This window comes from Thalia democratica, chromosome 8 (genome assembly GCF_965202585.1).
Source record: "Thalia democratica chromosome 8, ktThaDemo2.hap1.1, whole genome shotgun sequence".
Classification (NCBI taxonomy): Eukaryota; Metazoa; Chordata; class Thaliacea; order Salpida; family Salpidae; genus Thalia; species Thalia democratica.
In genome coordinates, this window is record NC_139172.1 from 20,057,946 (window position 1) to 20,080,719 (window position 22,774).

Below are 22,774 nucleotides of genomic sequence, written 5' to 3' on the forward strand. Positions count from 1 at the left end.
ATTCCAAATTTTTCCAGACTTTATAGCTTAAATTGTCAAATTCCAGTTTTTTTTTTGCAACCCTGTAGTTAGTTTTGAAAAAAAAATTATTTTTTTTTAAGTATTTTTCATTAAAAAAGTTCTAAAATAAATAAAATTGGTATCACTTGCAATAAAATTGTATGTCAGTACACAAATACACATGGTTTAAAAATAAACGCAATATTTGAAATCAAAAGAAGTTCAAGGGTCTTCAACTTTTTCATAAGCTGTGCTTGGTAAATTACTAAAAAAATGTGCACACTTAACTAAAAAAGTATAATCTGTTGTTTATATATTTAGAGTATCTTGATAGATAAATAATGTGTTTGAAAACAAATTAAATTCTCTGCACTTTACTGTGCAAACTTTGACGACTGATAAAGTTAGTAAAGCTCATGAGCTCCTTTTCCTGTTAAATTGTATTTTTTTAATTAATGTATTTTCCTTACAATTTATTTATCTTTAACTTAAGAACCTTTTTTAGAAAACACTAAAAGGGTTAGCTGTTTCATTTTTGTACAACTGAAAAAACTTGTCACTACAAAACTAAAAATTTTGTTTACAATTATAAAACAGTCACAACGTTCTTAAAAAAATCTTTATTACAAGCTGTATGGTTTTAATTTATAAAACAAACTAGTATTCTTGTAAAGCATTTACCTCTAACATTAATTTAAGTAAATAAAAAAAACATACTAGTGAGATAAAAACAACTAGGATAATATTTGCATGTGATCGTTTTTAATATATTTTTCGCAAACATTAACCGATGAAATACACTATTTACTACTTTTAAAAAAACCATACTATGTTTTTACGGTTTGAAATGCAAGTATACACAATCCTTTCATTTTTAATTCCGTACTAGAAAAAAGTTTACTGGAAAGTAAACGTCAATTCATCAATAAACCTATGTAAAATTTGTATTAAAATCTCAAAAAAGTAAAAAAGCAATTTACAACTATTTTTCTTTGAGTGTTTTGGTGAAAGTTCAACCTTGCTTAATGTTCCATCGGAATGTTCTGTGAATTTGAGGAAATATAAGTATATCCGATATGATGTTAAAAACTTTTGAAACTATCTCTAAAAAGTAAATATCAAATTATAGACTTATTTAATTTTTATTTAATGTTTTTTATGTTTTTACAAAATAATTCTTCGATAAAAATCGACTCTATGTTTTTGCTTAAACTAAACACAAACTAATAATGAAAACTATTAACGAGAAAACTTCAACTAACAGCTGAATCTCCAGCTTCCGGGTAAGCTGGTTTCATGACCTCCTCTTTCACAGCTGGCTTGCTTTCGCCTGAAATAATATTTTAAAGTTGCACTAAATATTACAGCAACAGCTCGTATAAGTTCCCATTGTTTACATTTTTATGGTTAAAATATGTATTCTAACCTTTGCAACAACTATTAATTATTTTCTAGCGCCAAATAAATCAGTATTTTTTTTCACATTAAGATACTTATAAAATTTCTTACATTTTAAGATAGACACTATATAACTAAAAATGTTTATGGATATCTAGTTAACAAACTATTATCTTTTTTTATCAATTTTTTTTCTTCAAAAACGCACATAATCTTTTAAGACAATGTATTTAGTTTACCATGTCGTAGATAGTAATTTTTAAAAAATTATCTATTTATCTAGTTTGTTTAAAAGAATGTTACGCAACTTTATTTATTATAAAATATTTGTGGTGAAAGATATTGTTGAAAAATTTATGGTAACTTGTTGTAAACAACTACTAAAAATGCACATTAATTTTATGTTAAACAGAACAAAGTTAATCAACAAATCGATTATACATTGTTCTAAAAAATTAACCGTTGCTGTGAGCTGATCCATTAGAAGGTTCCTTTTCAATTTTCACAACTTCCTTTCTACTTCTGTCACTTTTGCCACGGTCCCTGTCACGATCTCTGTCCTTACCATCTCTGTCTTTCCCATCTCTGTCACGACGCCTGTATAGAACACAAGATAACATTAAGCGTTTAAAATAACCCTTTTTTGTATAAGTCTTATTTTGCTAAAACTCTTCTTTGGTTAATATCATAAGTAATTTAAAATAACAAAGAATTCTGGAAAAATTTTTTAAATGTAATTAAATAAGAAAACAAAAACAAATTGAACTATATTTTAACAAAAACTTAACCTTTCACGATCTCTTGAGCGATCCCTCCTTGAAGACTTCTTGTGATCGCGACCTTCCTCGTCTCTCCTGCTGCGACGATCCTTCTCACGATCCTTGTCGCGATCGCCTCTGTCCCTGTCCTTCCTGCTCTTGTCGTCTCTCTTCCTGTCACTCCTGTCCTTGCTCCTTTCGCGACGATCGCGGTCCCTGTCTCTCCTGTCACCCCTGTCTCTGTCGCGCTTCCTGTCGTCAGTTCTCCTAGAGTCACCCCTGTCGCGGCTCCTCACTCTCTCCCTGCTCCTGCTTTTTCTTCCTCCCCTGTCCCTGCTGCCGCCCCTCCTTCGCTCGCGCTCTCTTCGAATAAATTTAAACGGTTAGAAAGGAATAGGTTTAGTTTATAAAGTTAGATTACGTTTTTTGGGAAACAATTTTTAAACAGCAGACTTTTTTTAATTGCACTACTAACAGTAAATAAATTACCTATATAAAAATTCGTTAAACAATTTCACTCTAAACCTTTAACTTAAAATATAATTAAGGTAACTAAAAAAAAACTTGCAAACAACATTTAAAAGAAAAAAACAAATATGCTTACATATAACAGTTTTTGTTCACTAAATTCATTATATCTATGCATTCTTGTTTTTCCTTGAAGTGTAATTTGTACATTATTTTTACTTATTTTTAAGTAACTATTTAAAATAAAAACTAAATTGACTGAACTTTTCTGTATCTCAATATACTTTTTTTTGCAAGTATGTTAAAGAAGTCGAGAAAAAAATTTTATGTTCATGTACAAGAAACAAAAAAAACAACCAACTAAAACTTATATAGCATAAACTAAGCATTAACATATTTATATTTTTGTATAAAAATGTACAAAAAATATTAACAATGCTGTAAGCTCATAGATGGTTGATACATTAACTCACCTTTCGCGTTCCTGCTCGAGCTCTTCAGTGGCCATCCTGGTTTTCCCGAGACCGCCTCCGAGCCTCCTGGGCTTCCAACCCTGCACAGTGCGACCTCTTTCGACGTCCACCATCACGCGCCTCCCGTCTATTTTCAACCCGTCAGCGCTTTTGTACGCAGCTATATATGTGTTTAGGGTGATAACTTACAATCACTATGTTTGTAGCAAAGCTTGTTTTGAAATAAAATATTATGGTACGAAAATTTTATTTTGCATTTTGAGGTTTTAAAAGTATGTTGAATTTGTATCTATTACTTTTTTTAAATTATGCACATACATATATCTACTAAACTTACCACTGAGAAAAGCTTAATGAGCTTTTATCTTCTAATAATTTAATTTAAAACATATGAAAAGAGAATTTTTTGTCTTTAATAATAAATCTTAGCCTTTTTGCTTTCTTAATTGATAACTTGAAAAATATTTGTATCAAATGATAAAAAGGTAAGTAAACGAATCGTAATTTGTCAAAAAACTGATAAGAAGTAAACATGATATTTTACAGATTAGATGAGGGACTAAGTAGATTAATCTATTCACTAATACCACTTTTAAACGAATTTTATTCTTTCTTACGTATTGTAAGTAAACTAAACAGTGGTAAACATTGATTTTCTTATGTGGTTTTCCACATTTTAGCTTATATTATTCGTAATAAAACAAACGATTTCACGAAAATAGCAATAAGTAGAAAGCTTAATAAAAACTAAGATTTTATAGACAACACTTAAATTTATAAATCACTACTTATAACTCATCTCAATTAGCTTTAAAATTATAGCTCTTTGTTGAATTTTCCTGATTGTTACACATACCATCTAATTTAAATTTAATTAAAACTGAAGTAATAGATCAACAAGTCAAAAAAAAATTAAAAATGAAATTTGAAATATACTTATATGTGAGGTCGTCTGATCTGGTTGAAAATTTAATTTCTTTTTGAAAACTAAATTTGGGTTGTATCTACCTGATGTAGCTTTTTTGCTTTAAATTTAACTTTATTTTTCATGGAACAAAAACCTTACCAAAACAAACCTTTGGTGAAATTTGCCGCATGACAAACTAACCAAAACAAGAAAAATGTTTTCTTCAAACAAACGTCAGCTTGTAAGGCATGACAGTTGAACGAAGGCACACTTACCATGAGAGCTCTTACCAAGCCATTTAACATTTATTGAACAAAAATGAGAAATTTAAAGATTTTAAAGTTTAGAAAATGTAACTTAATTTTGTTGCACAATTTTTGTTTTAAAGTCGGTAGCAAAGAGGATTACTATGAAAAACAATTAAGCTTAAAACCAACCCTTGCTTACCATAAATTGACTCTAAAACAAACCTATCAAGGTAAATTGTAATATTTTTTTTTCAATTCGGCGATAAAGAAGTTCCACTAACAACTAATGTTTGTGCTTGCCACATGACCGTTTTATTCTTTAAAATATAAAAGTGGATTAAAAGTTTATAAATTTTATATAAGTCATTTAGAGTAATTGTTCAGCTAGAATCAAAGTTCTTTGTTATAGCCATTGCATAATTAAAGAATTTGATAAAAACAAAACTTACTTTTATAAAAAACAAAATTGAAGAACGAGGTAGAATAATAATTTTAGGGTAATTTAGATTTATAGCAATCTGTCACATAAGTTAGCATTCTTAACAAGTTTATAAAGCCAGAGCAAAAAATTGGTCGGTTATTTTTTAAGCTATGGTCTATCGGTGTAAAAGAAAAAATACTAGTGCTTATAGAAAACAACTATGTAAAGCATTGTCCTTCCAAATATTTTTTTTTTAATTTTAAAGGGCCTCTTTTAACGCTCGCTTAGTTGCGGACACTACTCAGCCCTTTAAAAAAAGAATATTTTATATATCTAAACTTCGTAGGTCAAAAATAAAATTTGAGCTGTTTTAAAGCAAAAATATCTGCCAACTGAATAGCTAACTCATTTTACTTGTCCAAGAAATCATTATAGTTGTCTCGTTACAGATATGTTAAAGGGGGGTAATAGGATTATTAAAGTAGATTAGTACAACAATCAAAACAACACTTATATTTATTTACATAAACTAAACAACACAAAGATACAATTACATCACTCTATACGAGAACTAAAGTTAAACACACAAGAAAATATTAGTTCTTAAATCTAACGTGTTTAAAATGCATTTTAACTTAAAGCACACTTGCCGAAACTGCTACTGCACTGTAATTGCAAGTCAAATTCCGTTTTATAAGCACTAAAACAAATGTAACTCCTTTAAGTAAACAATATTGTTTATTGTTTTAGAAAATTGTTTTAAGAGTTATAAAAATTGTTTTGCAAAAGCTTGTTTTGAGAATAATGAAAATTGTTTTTATTATTACAAAAAATTCCATATTTATTCACGAGCTTTAAAATATTAAAATGAGATGCTAATATCATTACATTGTTTCTTTTTAAATTTTCAATTTTAACGTTTAAAGCCTGGTAAAATTAATTAATTAAAAAATAATTAAAATCCTTAAAATTCTACTTAACTTTAAACTTTTTAGACAGTATCAAAAGTCCGGTTTAAAAAAAGTAAGAAAAAGAAACTGTATTTCTTATTATCTCAAAAATTACATAATCTACAAAAACTTAGATAAAACACAACATAAAGACAAAGTAAGTAACAATGATAGTCATTTAGTTGTCCTCCAGCTTCTTATCCTTGGGGTTCTTGTCCTTGTGCCTGTTGTCCTCGGGCTCGTCGTCGGGCTGTTATCCTCAGGTTGTTAATAGAGGCTTATGAACCATCAATTGGATCATTGACAACGTCTTGTTTCTTTTAGGAAACATTTGACTTTCTGTCTTCTAGCTGGTTTCTGAATCAGAAAAACATCACATCGATTGGCTTCGGAAACAATGACAGCAGGAATTTTGATCGTGACGTCATAGAATAAACACAAAATCTTCATTCAATCTTTTGTTTATTGTCGTACTTATAAACAACAAAACTTTTAAAGTTTCATGCAGTAGCAAGGTGTCAGGTGTGCTTAAAACTGTGGTTATCAAACGACAATTTGCTTCAAACAACGTTAAAAAGATACAAACGCAACAATTTATTTACAAGCGACGACTGCTAAATTTAAGGGGAGTTTATTTCTGATTTCTTTCAAAGGGAAAATTTTAACACAACTTTATACTTGAACTTGAAACGAGTAATAAAATGTGGCAAACGATAAGCCATTTAACGACTAAGAAAGATGAAAACTCATTCAAACATATTTTTAAACTTCAGAAACATTCTAATTTAAAACAAATACAATCTATACTTTAATACAATCATTCAGCAGATCAAAACAATAAACTAGTAGTAGTAAACACATAGGAAAATTAGTTTTATCAGCTAAAACTCAGACGTTATTAATAAGAACAATTCTGCTGTTGTAATTCTAAATTTTAATGCGGTTCTTACTTTACATTTCTATGCTTAGAAAAATATAATAACTGCGCTCTCTTGGCAACTTATAAAATGCAATTTTGCACTAAAATACTGCGTCCCCTGACGACTTATGCAAATTGCAACATCTTCAAAGAACATTGTGCACTAGAGTAAAAAGACTGTGCTTTTTATAATCGAAATACTGCGCCCCTATGCGACTTATGTTAGTTGCAACTTATATTATACCCTTAGCTAAAAAGATTAAGCTTTTTAGGATCGAAATACTGCGCACCCATGCGACTTATGTTAGTTGCAACATATATTGTGCACTAAGAAGAAGAAATATTATGCTCATTAGCAAATAAAATAAGCACCTAAGCACTAAAAAAGCACATATAAAACTATACATAGAAATCACCGCAAAAATTATATAGTACTTCCAGCAAAAAATCCTTGACATCAAGCTTCACTTTTAACAAAACTAAATAAACCACTACCACACACTTGTATTATAATTGTAGACTTGCTGTTTCAAAGTAGAAAGTTATTCACACAATTTTTCTTACTATTATCATAGTGAAATGTCGCAAAGTAAAGTATTATCGCAAATTATACTGTCAAAATTTTAAACTCGTTAAAAAGTTGTTTAGTAATAAACTAAAGTTTTTTTTTCGCTGCGTTTTTTAATTGATAAGGCACCTAATTCCTAAATATCAGAAGATTCCTAAAATACAGGCCACACATGGTTTCCAATGTCTCGTTACAGATATGTTAAAGGGGGGTAATAGGATTATTAAAGTAGATTAGTACAACAATCAAAACAACACTTATATTTATTTACATAAACTAAACAACACAAAGATACAATTACATCACTCTATACGAGAACTAAAGTTAAACATACAAGAAAATATTAGTTCTTAAATCTAACGTGTTTAAAATGCATTTTAACTTAAAGCACACTTGCCGAAACTGCTACTGCACTGTAATTGCAAGTCAAATTCCGTTTTATAAGCACTAAAACAAATGTAACTCCTTTAAGTAAACAATATTGTTTATTGTTTTAGAAAATTGTTTTAAGAGTTATAAAAATTGTTTTGCAAAAGCTTGTTTTGAGAATAATGAAAATTGTTTTTATTATTACAAAAAATTCCATATTTATTCACGAGCTTTAAAATATTAAAATGAGATGCTAATATCATTACATAGTTTCTATTTTGTGTGTTTTTTAATGGACTTTTTTTTTTAACAAACTACTTTCATTGTTACATTAAGTAAATGTTTACAAATTTTCAATATGTAAATATGAAATTATATTATTTCGTTATGCAAAATAGCAAAAAAGTATATTTAACTTTGTTTATATCATTGAAATTTACTTAGACAACTGTTTTCTATGAAATAATTACTCATATTTTTGATTTTTTTCTTTTAACTTTACAACACTTTCAATGACTATAAATGTCCTAGGTTCAATAATTATTCAAATTACTTTTAGAATTTGGAACTCAATATCTAATGATAAGAACTTGATATATATAGTGTTTGCAAACATTGTAAGTAATAAAGTTATCAATATATATATATATATATAAACAAATTATACAGTAATCTTCCTTTATTCTACCAACATATGTTTCTGTGTGTCAACGAATCAACACACTTCAACTGGGTTGTTAATGGGAAAGATAACGTTGACACACAGAAACATATGTTGGTAGAATAAAGGAAGATTACTGTATAATTTGTTTTTATTTATATTCAAGTGAAGTTACTTCACTAGGATCTTTTGTTAGCAAACAATTAAACCTATATTTTGAACAGTTATATATATATATATATATAATTTATTCAAATGGCGATTTTAAAAATTCTGGATTAATGTTCCAGAATTTTTAAAATCGCCATTTGAATAAATTATTTAAAAGCCCTTCAAGTGGGCTCAGTTGAAAGTGTTTATGTTTAAACATTAACCTTATTTTATATATATATATATATATATATACAAAGCCAGAATTAAATCCTTAATTTATTTATTTTCAAATATTTCACTGTTTATAATTTTACCGTTACAAAATAATATTTTCACTCTTTGGTTAATTTGTTTTATTATTTAATTAAACAAAGTCTTACGAAAACTTAAGTTTGTAGTTAACACTTAAATAACAAAACAAAAAATTGATTTTTATCCAAATATTTGTTAAACAATAATACCTTTATAGCTTACATAAACTTAAATGGTGCTAACTTTAGAGTAAATAACTATAAATCTAAAAGAAATGCTTATTGTTTAAGAACTTAAGCTGTGATAGAGTTTTAGTATTCAAAACTTGACTTATTGTAGAATATGCAGATATGTTACACATAGGGATGTACTCATAAATGGTTTAAAATCACTTGAAATTCTTTAAAATGCAATGTATATGATAAAGAACTTAATTTTTCTGAACTTAAAAATTTAAACTAATAGATTTTATAGATATTTACAGATAACTACATAATACTACATATAATAAATAATAATAACTACATATATTTTTCTGCAAATATAGAAGTATTTTAGCGTTCTAGAAAAATAATACTTGGCTGATAAAACTAAGGTCAGATTGTAAACATACTTTTTTATTCAAAGCTTAAGCTATATGATAATTACTATAACTAATTTTAAAAATTAAAAAAATGTAAAATTAACTCATAAACATTTTTGTAACGATTTCACTACTTAACTTGAACTTTAACTTAAAATTAAATATATTTTGTCAAAATATTCATGATAAGACTTCAGATTTTTTTGGTACAATCTGTTTTGAGATAAAACTTATTTTATAACTTTTCAAGTGTAGAATAGATTTTGCTTTGAATTTTCAACAAAAAATTGGTTAAGGCCATAGGGGGGTAGGCCATGTTTTTTACAAGTTGATCTTATTTTATAGAGTTTTTACTAGTTGCTTTTTGCTGTTTTTAAAAATTCAAATTAGTTTTTGAGATACGACCGGCCAAAGTCGGGCCGCATAACAGGTTCCTTATGGGGAAGGAAAAACTAAAACGGCGAAAAAAGACTAATGCATTCAAAATCTATCTCCTCCTTCATTTTTTTAAGCAATCTTCTTCAAACTTTCACAGTCTATTCTTTATACAATAACAAAAAAACGTTATTTGTGACTTTAAAAAATTTCATGTAAAAATACCTTTTTTTTGAAAAAAAAAGAAATTGATAAAAAATCACTTTTTTTTTTTTTGTCATAAAATTTTTATTTTTTAAAATTATTAAAATTCACAAATAACTTTTTTTTTTTCTCATAATGTAAGGAACATTTCCTGAAAATTTGAAGAAGATTGCTTGAAAAATGAAGGAGAAGATAGATTTTAAAGCCCGTTTTTAAAAACTTGAGAAAAACGGCTTTAAAGTTACCCTTTATAAAGATAACCGTTTATATAACCGGTCACAAAAAAAAAGTTACTTAATATTTTTAAAATCTAAAAAAAGCATCTGAAAGATTATGAAATTTACTATAATATAAGTCTATATGTTATTTTTGGTCAAAAAATGGCTTCTACCCCCCCCCCTATGGCCTTAATTTAAAAATAAAAATTCAAAAGATTAATAAGCTATCTTTTGGAAGGGGCTTTTAAGTGCTGCTAGATCAGGGGTCGGCAGCCTTTTATAAGTCGCGGGCCAATTATATCTGAAGAAAAATGCTCGCGGGCCGCACAATATAGAAAAAAGTCTTCGCGGCCGCAGTTTTTATAGAATAATTACGATTATCAATACAAAAATACTATTTTAAACCAATAAAGTGATAAAATAAGCTTTAAAAAAGCACTAGTAATGAGTTATAGGTTACATAAGAGCCAAATTGTAAGTTTTTACCGCAATTTTTTTTTTGATATTGCTTTAAAAAAGTATGTTTTTAGCTGAAAAATAGCTCACGGGCCACAAAATTTGGCTTTGAGGGCCGCATTTGGCCCGCGGGCCGCAGTTTGCCGACCCCTGTGCTAGATGCTGAAAAAATCAGTAAATTGGCAATTAAAGTTATTTAGTAAGTTTGTGTCAAAAGCTATTTGTCAAAGTATGCACAGAAAAGTTATATAACAATTCAAATTATTATAAATTTTCAAGGGGTTTAAGAGGCTACACCTCAAAAAACAAAAGAAAACTACAAAATATTTAAAAATGTACTTGAATGTCTAATTACTAAGATTATGATGGTAAGATAAAATTATAATACATTTTAAGTTTTTAAATAAAATAGAACCCTGACTTGAGTTGTGATAAAAAATATTTAGCAAAGTACTTTGATTATTCAAAACTTATAGAAGTTTAGATTAAATTGAAAAAATTCATAGTTTAATGATTTAATAACTAGCTCCTAAATACAAGTAAATGTTTTAATTATTTTACCTTAATTTAGTTAAGATAACTTGAAAAAATTTTGATGACCTAATGAACAACTAAATAAACCCACTAATTCACAACCCACTAATTCACAATTTGTGTTAAGGTGTAGAAAAATGGCTTATTAATTTTAACTTACAATGCATATCTCTTTCCTTTTCGAATTCAACAAACGCATATCCGCGTGGCTTACCATTGCTTGCATTTTTGATCATTTTCACCTGAAAAATAAATTACATATACTTAATATGTTCTAAAACTTTTAATCAAACTTTACAATGAAAAAATTTTTTAACTTAACTCAATTACTAATTTTTAAAAAATTCTTCTTAAACAAAACATTAGATTTTTTAACTACGTATTTCTTAAAAAGACATAAATTTGTACTTCACAAATTTTGTAGTTTATATAACTTAAAAAAAACAATAAAACATATATAAAGATAATTTCTCATTCAAGATTTTAGTTTATTTTCTTTAACAAATTTGAGTTATATGTATAAAAAAATTGAAAACATTGTCTAGATTTGTGTAGTAACATAAAATTATCTTTAAATACAAGGCTTATCATCATAAACAATAAAGTACTCACACCCCTAAATTTGTAAACCACTGTAAAAAATCGCCTTTTAATTACTAACAAGCAATAAGTAATAACTATTTTTTAATAAACGAGTAAGTAATTTTATTACCCTATAAACGAAATATAATAAGCTAAAATTGCTTTTATCTACGTTTATTAACAACAGCAACTATTCCTTACCTGCTTAATCTTACCATACTTTTCAAATTCTCTGCGTAATTTGTTTTCAGATGTATCATAGTTCTGCAAAAATAATTGAAAATAATTAGAGCAGTAAATTGTATAAATCAGTAAAAAAGATAATAAGATAGCTTAAAGAATGAAAAAAAATAGTACACACTCTAAAATGAATTCTGTAACAATACTATGTTTTACTTTTTAAATTTATAAGATTAAAAAAATGGAACAGGTAAACTAATTATATATCAACTCACAATTCGTCCAACAAATAATGTTTTAAATGCATCTCCAGTAGCATTAGGGTCATTATGAGGATCCCATAGCTTAGTTTCTTCTTCGATCTCAGCAGCTCTTTTATCAGTCTTTTCCTTTATCTACATTTATTTTATATATAGATGTATAAATTTTTATTTACATAGTCTACCATTAAACAACTTTGTTCATAAGTTAAACATTAAATCTTTATTCTTTTAATTATATATAAAAATTGGAACCAATATTAAGTTAAAAATCTAATCCAATTAACTATAAAAAAGTATTTAGAAGTATCACAAACATAGTTAAATTTTCTAATTGTAAAAATTATTTTATCTAACTATTTATAGTTTCATTATTGTCCTTTTTTGTACCAAAAATATAACTGATAAACGCAACCTTTTTTTTTTCAAAATATATTTGAGAACTAATAAAATCATACATATCAAATTAAACCAATCTAATTTAAAATTTGAAATTTAAAAAATATATATACTACTAGAGAACATTTTAACATTTATTAATTGAAAACTAACTCTACGCTGCTTTTTCTCATCTCTTGTTTCACCTCTTGTTGCTGGAGGTGTATCTTTTGGATCCTCAAATCCAATCATGAATTTTGCAATTCCAGTGTATGGGGTTTTGCTGCGATCTTTTTCCCATGAAAGCTAGAATATGTAAATAGAATAATAGTCATATGTTTAGTTTAAACCAAAAAAAATAAATAAAACTATTTTGCTCAAGTATTTTAATTGAATTTTTTTTTAGCAAATATATAAATAAATTACTTTATGTAAATTTAAAACTAAATGTCTTGCTAAATCAATTTTTTTAATAAATAATATACTTTCCATAAATCAGGATTGCCACTGGTTTTTGAGAAATTTCTTCCAGGTTTTTGAAATTACATGCTTTTGGGTCTATTTTTAGTTTAAAGATAAGTTTAAGGTAAAAAATTGTATTAAATAGTATTAAAACATTGAAAAGATAATGTAAAGCCATTTCAAATGTGTTTTTTAATAAAAAAAAGTTTTGACATTGACAAAAATTTTTTATTGATATGGTAGATTTTTTTTGTGTCAAATCAAGATTTTGCTACTAAACATGTAAAAATTGTTTAAAATTCCAGGTTTTTTTTGCCTAAACTGTCAAATTCCAGGTTTTTTACAGATTTCCAGGTCAAGTGGCAACCATGATAAATGTGTCTTGATAGAAATTCAAGTTATAACTTATTGTAACTAAACCAATACAAAACTGTTTTAATCATGTTTATACACTTTTATATAAATTAATTTATAGTCTTACAAACTAAATACAAATATACACTTTAAAAATCTTACTTATATACATGTAACCTGTATATATCTTTTCAACCTTTCATCAATGTTTTTTAAATGACTTTTTATAAAAGTATAAGGAAATTAGTACCATGCATGGGTAAGCGTCAAAAACTTTTTGTTTCTTTTTTATTTCTTTATTTTTTTTTTTTTACTATAACTGTTACCCCTAACCCTTGGTTGGTAACTTTTTATATACTAATATTATTTATTATTATTAAACTATCACTGTTCCCCTAACCCTTATCTAGGTTAGTATTTTTTTTCTCTTTTTTTTTTACTATCACTGTTCCCCTAACCCTTAATCGACTTTTTATGTTTGATATAATTCTATTTTACTTTTTACTATCACTGTTACCCCTAACCTTTACCTTAAGTCAGTTTTTTTTAACTCTTATGCAAAATTGACCTTTTGTGCAAAATTTTTTATTGTGCAAAAGTGACCCTTTGTGTAAAAGTATCTTTGTACAAAATTAACCTTTTGTGCATATTTGACCCGTCTCCCCCATGCATATCAAAAAATAACATGTATGTAGTCTGTATTATCTTTAATAAAAAGTGTTTTGAAACAAAAACAAATTTATGAAGAAAAACAAAAAGATTAATTTTAAATATAAATTTTTTTAAATAATGTTTTATTTATTTTAAACGTAACAACTTACAATTTTCACTGGTGGCTTGAAGGGAATAGGGTCCCTTGCAGCAAACAATGCTAGCAAGTTTGGTGGAAGAAACTGGGTCATTCCTTAAATTATAATACCTAAGTCTGAAAATTCATAAAAAATACAAGTAAATCTATGTACAAAGCTTAACTTTTTCATTTAATATTTTAACTGTTTAAATGCATGTAAACTATAATATCTACAAAAATAAATGCTAAAATAATTAAAAACTTACAGAACAACAATATTAAAAACAAATATGAAATATGAATAAAACTATAAATACACTTAAGCAGGGAGAACATTTTAAAGACAAATAAAAATACATTTAGTGACCAAATATAACCCTGAGTCACAATAAATTAGCCTTAGTCAGTGTAAGTGTTTTTAAATTTTTTAATATTTTGCTCTGTCTGCACATAGTTCTACTTTAGTAAGGCTCCCAAAAATTTATGTTTTTAATCACTAGTGTTATTATATGTATGCTAAATATTACCTATTTAATTTTACATTACACAACTTAACTATATATTTTTATTATATTAGATTGTTTTGATGCCATCATAAAACTTAATTTTATCACTTATATAAAAACTTTGGAAATTTTAAAAAATACTGGCATACACTTATTTCTTTATAAGTATCATTGATACGGATTTTAAAATTGTGGCTTTACTAAGTTCAAAATTATAATTTTCACTTTAAAAATATTTTTATTAAAAACCCAGGGTTGCCACTGATTTTAAAGCAATTTCTTCAAGAATTTCTGAACTTCTTCCTGATTTTTTTATTACATGTTTTAGGTTTTTGGTCTATTTTTTATTTCAAAATAAGTTTTAAGTAAAAAACTGTTAAGGGCATAGGGGGGTAAACACCCTTTTTTGGTTTTTGATCTTATTTTATAGTTTTTACTAAGCTACAAAATGCTTTTTACAGATTAATAAAAATACAAAATAATTTTTGAGATATAGCCGGTTAAATTCGGAGGCAACAATAGGTTCCTTATGGGAGGCGCAAACTAAAACAGCAAAAATAGACTATTTCACTAAAAATTTATCTTCTCCTACGTTTTTTAGGATAACTACCTTAAATTTTCAGGACATGTTCCTTGATATATTTAGAAAATTCTGTCGGAAGGAATTTTTAAAAAATTAAAAAATAAAAAATTTATATAAAAAATAAACAAAAAAAAAACAGTTTTACAGCTACATTATTGTATTTTTCAAATAAAATTAATGATGAGAAATAATTTTTTATCTATATGATAAATTTGTTGTGTCAAATTGAGTTTCAGTACTAAGTATGTAAAAAACTATTTAAAATTACAGGTCTATTAGTGATGTTTGTTCAAAATTTCTGTTTTTTTTACTTTTAAAATTGCAGGTTTCTTCAGCAAAATCCCCAAATTCCAGGTTTTGAGGCAACCCCAAAAACTTCACTAACTTTCTTCTAATAGAAATATCATAACTCAGATTAATGTATATTTTTGATTATATGGTTTAAATATTATGTTCATGCAAAAGACATATACACAGTTTGCCAACTTGTGAGCTAGGTTGAGTTTGTAGGAAAATTATTGTAAGTGCTAGAAAATCAAAACAACATAACAAAATAAGCTATTAATGGGCAAAATTGAAACTATATTCAGTTAAAATAAGAAATGCAAAAATTTCCAAAACATATATTTAGACTTAAATAATCACATTTATTGTTTTTTGAAGCTATTCAAGTTGTGAAACAGTTGTAAGCTTTTCAATTTTTTTTTCTGGTAACTTTGGCTAGTTTTTCAGTTTTGAAATTTTTTTTAGAAATTTTTCTTTAATCATTTAATTATTATTTTTTTTTTTTTTTCTACTGCAGATTTTTTAGCATTACAAATAAAAACTCTTAAAAAATTGAGGTATTTATCTCAAAAAAACATAGGAGATAGATTTACAGTGAATTTTTTTATTCATGGCTTTAATATTCCCCTTCTATAAGGAATCTATTGTACTCAACCTTTTAAACCAGCTACACTTGAAAATTTAGTTTATGGATGATTTAAAAACTAATAAAATTAAAGCTTATTTAAACTCTACAAATTAAGATCAAGTTGCAATTATTTGATTCACCACTCCCCTATGCCAATAAATAACTAGGTGCATAGAATCAATTTAAACTCAAAAATATATATAAATACTTTATAATCATCAACTATAATATCATAAGTATTGGAAATCTTTAATGGTCAGCTATTTGATTTTTAAATTTATATACTGGCATCCACTGAAAAGGGAAACCATTTGTTACCTCTCATTTTACTAAAATGGCTTATTAACAAAAACTTGAATATAATTATTATTGAGTTAAGCAGGTCTTCTATACTAACATTTATTACACAAATTTTGTTCATGCTAATAAAAACAGTTAGAAAAATTATTAAAAAAATTAATTTTATAAATAAACATCCTACTGTTTTATTGTGAGAATATTTTAAGAGTAAAAAACTAAAAAATTAGATCATAACATTTTTTTTGATACACTTGTAGAATTTAAATTAAGCATATACTTACTAAAATACACCATCTCAATAAATCATAGGTCTTCACTTTCTAATTATGTTTGTAAATTGTACAATGTATAGTTAATAACGTTTTTAACAGAAACTTTTTATAATCTAGAGGAAAATAACATACCAATTTCTAAATAACTACTCTTTCTTGAGTATTCAGATGAAGTTTATTTGAAAATTAAACATTTAAATTTTATTTTGATTTTTATATTGATATAAACATTTGGTATGGAGAATAGCTGCAATAGCTGTCTTTCTTAATTCAACAATTGTTCATTAGAACTCGAAAGTTAGAAAACAACAGGATTTTTTATTGAATTTTTATTGGTACTTATTTTTTATAACAAAACACTACAGTACTGACTACTGAGCTCAGTACTAAGTCTGACACTCTGAGTACTAAGTTTGACTCAACAGTTCAACACTACTAAATTCTGAGAACTGACCATTTACTATACAATAAAATAAAAGAGACACATATATTCTAGAATTTTATATTTTGTTTATATTGTTCAACTGTTTGTTGTTTTAATTCTAATAAAATTTAGTAATATTTTATTAAGAGATTCAAAAAATATAACAACATTTTGCCTTGTAAAGATATTCATCAATTTAGTTTTACAGTAATTTTCCGTAACTTCTAAAACGTTTTATTGTGTTGTTTCTGTTTTAAACTCAAATTTAAATCAAAAAATTATCAATTTTAGTTTATATTTAATTTAACCTAATTATCTTAACACAGACTTATTAAACCTTTATCTATTTATAAAAACTATTAAAAATTATTTTTAAATTGTTATCTTTTATTATCAATATCAACGTTTAGCTAAATAAAGGTTGAACTAAATACGTATAAAATTACTAAAGTAAGCTATCAATATAAATTAGAAACTCCTTAAAACTTGACAATAGGGGTAGGTGTCTAAATTGCGCGAGCGTACAAAATTGCACGAGGGGACAAAATTGCACGAAAACACAAAATTGCACGAAGATACTTTTGCACGAAGACTAATTTGCACGAGAGCACAAAATTGCACGAAGATAAAATTGCACGCAGACAAAATTGCACGAAGTCTCACTTTTGCACGAAGACACTTTTGCACGAGGGTATATTTTTGCACGAGCAGACAATTTTGCACACAGACACTTTTGCACGAAGGGTCATTTTTGCACGAGTGACAATTTAGCACGGAGGGTCAATTTTGCACGGGTTTTGTTTCCTTCCCAGGGACGGGTCAAAATTGCGCGTAGACTATTTTGCACGAATTTTTTTTTTTAATATTCAAAAAAAAAGAAAAGTCAGAATTAAAAAATTTATAACAAAATAATAAAAATACGAAACAAAATTATATAAAATTCAAAAAAATTAAAATCTGAATTATAAAATCTATAAGCTAAATAACGAAAAATAAAAAAATCAGAATTAAAAAATTTATAACTTAATAATAAAAAATACGAAACAAAATTATAAAATATTCAAAAAAATAAAAATATCTAAATTATAAAATTTAATAACTAAATAAAAACTATGAATAAATAAATATTAAATAAAAATAAAAAAATCAAATAATTAAAAAAAATAAGTATATAAAAAAATACATATATAGTAAGTAAAACAAAAATATTTTAATGTATAAAAAAATTAAATGTTAATTAGATTTCAATAAATAATAAAAAAGTCAGAATATAAAAAATCAATTAACTAAATAATAAATATTTTTTTTTAAATCAACAAATAATTAAGATTTATAAAAATTAAAAATTAATAAATTAAACAATAAATACATTAAATAAAAGTCCAAAACAAAAATTGATAAAATTAATAAAAAAAGTCTCAATAAATGAAATAAATAATTAAAAAAATTTAAAAGAAATAATAATAGTTGTAAAATTCAAAATGAACAATTTAAAAAATAAACAAAAATCAATCAAAAAAAATTATATAAATAAAAATAAAAACTAGATTATAAAATAAGACTCTAACCATCATCAAAATATAATTACCAAAAAGTGTTTTGTTTATATTATATATTTTTTTTTTAAATAGAAATTAACTAATTGTAGCTGTTGTATTATTTTGTTTGTTTCATTTTAGTCAAAAGCTTATATCTCCTTCTTCTTCTAAAAAAGTAAGAAGAAAATTGCTTCTGACGGTGCTTTTTCGCTAGTCTGGGTTAGATAAAGAGAAAATACAGAGCAGGAGAAACTTAAGAGCTAATTAGAGTAAAACGCGTGCAAATAGTAATGCAACTAAGATAAAGTTTAGACAAATAGAAAATCATGATATATAAATTAGGTTTAAAACTTTTATATAACACTAAAAAAAAACAATTTTAAGTATAATTATTGGAAGTACAAGGCCGTAACAGAACTTTCTGTACAATGCACAATAAAAATTTCATAAGACGGGTTTTCTCCTTTCTAAATTTATTTAATTGTTTCACTATTTCGCATGCTTTTTTTTTTGTGCAAAAGTATCTTCGTGCAATTTTGTCCCCTCGTGCAATTTTGTACGCTCGCGCAATTTTAACACCTACCCATGTAAAATTTTATTTATCTATTTTTTTTAATCTTGAATTATTTCATATTTAAGTTTAGTATAATTATAATATAATTTAAGTTTACATCAATACATGCCTATTTTTAATTAAGGATTATTTTAAGTATAATAAAATTCTAATTATATTTTTATTAAAAATTTTTTTTAACTTGTATTAGTTTTTAAACACATTAATTTAATTTTAATTAAGAAAAGGCTATATATCAAAAAAAATTAAATAAAATTAATTCAAACCTAATTAAATTAAAATGAACTACACTAGCACATGCTTATTATTATTTTTTATAAAACATAAAGGTTTTAACATATTTTTTATTTAGTTATTTTAAGCTGATATTTTTTGTGCAAAATTGACCCTCCGTGCAAAACTGTCTGTCGTGCAAAATTGACCTTCCGTGCAAAATTGTAACTCGTGCAAAATTGACCTTCCGTGCAAAATAGTCTTCGTGCAATTTTGTCCCCTCGTGCAATTTTGTGCCCGCGTGCAAATTAGTCTTCGTGCAAAAGTATCTTCGTGCAATTTTGTACACTCGTGCAATTTTGTTCTCGTGGAATTTAGTCCCTGCGTGCAATTTAGTAACCTCGCGCACTTTTGTCTTCGCGCAATTTAGACCCGTTCCCTGACAATAGTTTAAGTTTCTTGTTGTTAAAAGTAGCTAAAGGTAAATCAATTTCAATTAAAGTATTATAAACCTTGTGTTATGTATTATCATTTAAATTTTTTTTTTTTAAATGTCGCTGACAGTATAAAATAATTACAAATTGTGATGTGAGTTTTTAAGTAACTAATACATTGGCTTTATAAAAAAACTTGGTTTGCAGTTAATTTATTTTTTAACTTTGAAGAATACTCTTATTTCCAGAATTCAGAAAAAAAATCTAAGTTTCTTGCTAAATTGTTAGACCTAAAACTTACCACGCATTTTTTTGAAGTATAAATGTAATTAAATTTTAAAACAATTTTACTGTTTTTACTTTGATATATCAAATGTGATTTGTTTACAAGCTTTACAATGTTACAGTCGAATTATAAATGTAGAGGTATAAGTTGTGGACTATTTCAAATAAAATTGTATATTCAAAACAACTTTTTCCTTATAAATAAAACATTTACTAAAATATTAACGGTTCTTAAAGTGTTAAAATTATTTTTATCTAAAAATACTTACAGCTATAAATAAAATAAAAATCTCTCGCAGCCACTGCCAGTTATGATACTAAAAATATTTAAATAAACTATAATTAGTAATAATATTAGTTTTTTTACTTAGAATTTTACTATATTGTTTGTAAATAAAAGGAAAAAAAAGTTAAATTTACCCTTGTATCAGTTTGAATAAAAACTAGAGATTAATAAACAGAGCTCAGCAAAAAATATTAAACAACAAATAATTTGACTTCCAAGCTGGTAAATTATGTAAACTAATTTTTTGAAGCTGTCATTATACTTTGCTGTCTAATGAACACATAAACATACAAATGATGAAACTTGCTTGATTTTTATAACTTATGTATTGTTGTTTATTGAGCGACAAAAAAAGACGCTCAAAGTATTTGTCCAGGACATAACGTATAGAAATAAGAAGAGTAGGTAAGATACTGATGAGTTTTTAACAAAAAAAGTTATAGTTTCATGTTAACTAACGTATAGTTAAAATATAAACCTTTTTTAAAAACTTATAAAGTTAATTTTAATATTTAAAAACTTTAAAATTTTTTAGAAAACCATTAAAAAAATCTATCAAAGATTACCGGATCTAAAATTTTGATTTAGACTAACTACAGTAATCTTCCTATTGAATTCCACTTGTAAACACGCCCAAAAGTGTGCGTAGTCAATAACAAGGGCTTACCGTTACCTGTCTAGACAGAATATGTATTTTGTACACTAAGTTTTTGGAGAGAAAGTGCGTGCTTAAAAAGTGCGGGCTTAAGAAGAAGATTACAAGTGTATGCTCTCTCAAATTTGCAAACGTTTTTTTTCTCTCTCATACTGAAAATATCTCAGCTATGCTCTCATGTAGATAAATGTTATGCAGATGTAGCAATTATCATCAAAAATTCTTAAAATTATTGTTTAAGTTATATAACAAAGAAGCACTATAAATATAAAGATAAGAGACTGTTTTTAAAGTTATATTAAAAAGCTCAATCGCCTTAAAAATTTTTAATGTATAGATTTAGGTCGTCATTAGTAAGTGTACGAATTTTCATCTCCATACTAAGTGACTTCGTCACACGAACTTTATGGTCAATTATCCTTTGATAAGAGATCCATACATATATATAGCGTATAGTAATTGTGAAAAGTAATTATACAATAAATAAGTTATTCCAGCTTTGGAATTAGAAAAATAATGTTTGTGTTAGCAGAGTTATGAATAGTATTTTGAATATGATATTGACTTACTTATTAGTGTGATTTTTAAGTGTTTTTTTTTCATCACATAATGTTCTATGTCCATAATGAAATTATAATAATGAGTGTTCAAACTTCTTTATACCAAACTAAACTCCAGCACATTTATCAGTATGCCATTTCAAAGTTGATTTAATGGTGACAAAATAGACTTCTCAATGTCAAATAGTAATTAAAAACTAAACAACCATATAAAGTTTTATCAATCATGACATTACTATTGTCATATTTTAACTTTCTAATTTCATCATATTAAACTTGAAATTGACATGGTAAAACTATTTAAAAATAGCTTAACACTAATGGACTAAAATTTTTAATTTATTCTTTAAAGAAGTTTAGAATTTTCTTTGTAGCTTGTAATTTGTACTAAATTACAATAATTTTTTTTTGAACAAGTTTATAAACTTAAAAATGTTTAAAAACAAAGAGTTTAAATTTTACTACATTTGCAGTTTGAGGGCATAAGGGGGGAGGTCCAACACTTTTTTTTTTACAAAAATTAACTTTGGCTTATATATGAAAGCTTTAAGTACAAACCAGTTGTTATAGAATTCAAAAATTTCATTTAACTTTTTAGATAGTTTATTTTTTGTAAAAAGTTTTGGATACAAAAATATGAACTGCAAATTTTTTGAGGTCAATTTTCTCAGTAGTTTTAAAAATCACTAAAAATATATCTCCTCCTTCATTTTTCAAGCAATCTTCTTCAAATTTTCAGGAAATGTTTCTTTTATTAACAGAGAAAACCGTTACTTATGAATTTAAATAATGTTAAAAAAGAGTAAGACAAAAAAAAAATACTGAAAATTATTTAGAGTCCAAAGTAATGTTTTTTTGTAATGTATAAAGATTAGACTGTGAAAGTTTGAAGAAGATTGCTTGAAAAATGTAGGAGGAGATTGATTCTTAATAAAATAGCCTTTGCTGTTTTAGTTTTCCCTTCCCATAGGGAACCTATTATGCGGCCTAACTTTGACTGGACATATCTCAAATAATAATTATAATTTTTAAAACGATAAAAAGCATCTTGAAGCTTAGAAAAAACTCTGTAAAATAAAATCAACTTAAAAAAAAAATAGCTAACATCCCTATGGCCTTAATTTTTATTTTTAAATTGTATTTTTAAGTTCACTGTGTAACTTTGTGGTCATAAAAAAATATTAGCAGTAGGAATGACATGAAACAATTAAGTTATTGTGAAGACAGAAAATAGTAAACTTTTAAAAAATAAAAAAATTCAATAAAAAAATTAAACACTGACAAATACACTGGAATGTGCTTTAATATAA

At 25.9% G+C, this 22,774-nt stretch overlaps 1 protein-coding gene across 2 annotated transcripts; it reads right to left on the bottom strand.

Moving 5' to 3' along the window:
* Positions 1-355: 355 nt before the first annotated feature.
* On the bottom strand, positions 356-14,058 carry LOC145841853 (U1 small nuclear ribonucleoprotein 70 kDa-like). 2 transcript variants are annotated; one of them, XM_082949140.1, is made up of 11 exons: positions 13,953-14,058; positions 12,490-12,621; positions 11,953-12,072; positions 11,699-11,761; positions 11,076-11,157; positions 3,098-3,257; positions 2,187-2,519; positions 1,859-1,995; positions 1,263-1,330; positions 981-1,043; positions 356-430 (listed from the first exon to the last, which is right to left on the bottom strand). In XM_082949140.1, exons 1-10 carry the CDS (start codon positions 14,031-14,033, stop codon positions 1,023-1,025), a joined length of 1,197 nt encoding a protein of 398 aa, XP_082805266.1. In that variant the 5' UTR covers positions 14,034-14,058; the 3' UTR covers positions 356-430; positions 981-1,022. The 2 variants fall into 2 exon arrangements, with proteins under 2 accessions (XP_082805266.1, XP_082805265.1); XM_082949139.1 differs by lacking the exon at positions 356-430 and having other exon boundaries at positions 537-1,043.
* Positions 14,059-22,774: the final 8,716 nt, after the last annotated feature.

Bases quoted from the DNA above. Each gene is read 5' to 3' on its own strand.
- LOC145841853 (XM_082949140.1), bottom strand. From the start codon at position 14,033: ATGACCCAGTTTCTTCCACCAAACTTGCTAGCATTGTTTGCTGCAAGG. The intron at 12,073-12,489 runs GTTAGTTTTCAA...AAATAAATGTAG, and splicing joins ATGAGAAAAAGCAGCGTAGA to ATAAAGGAAAAGACTGATAA. The intron at 11,158-11,698 runs GTAAGGAATAGT...TTTATTTTTCAG, and splicing joins AGTATGGTAAGATTAAGCAG to GTGAAAATGATCAAAAATGC.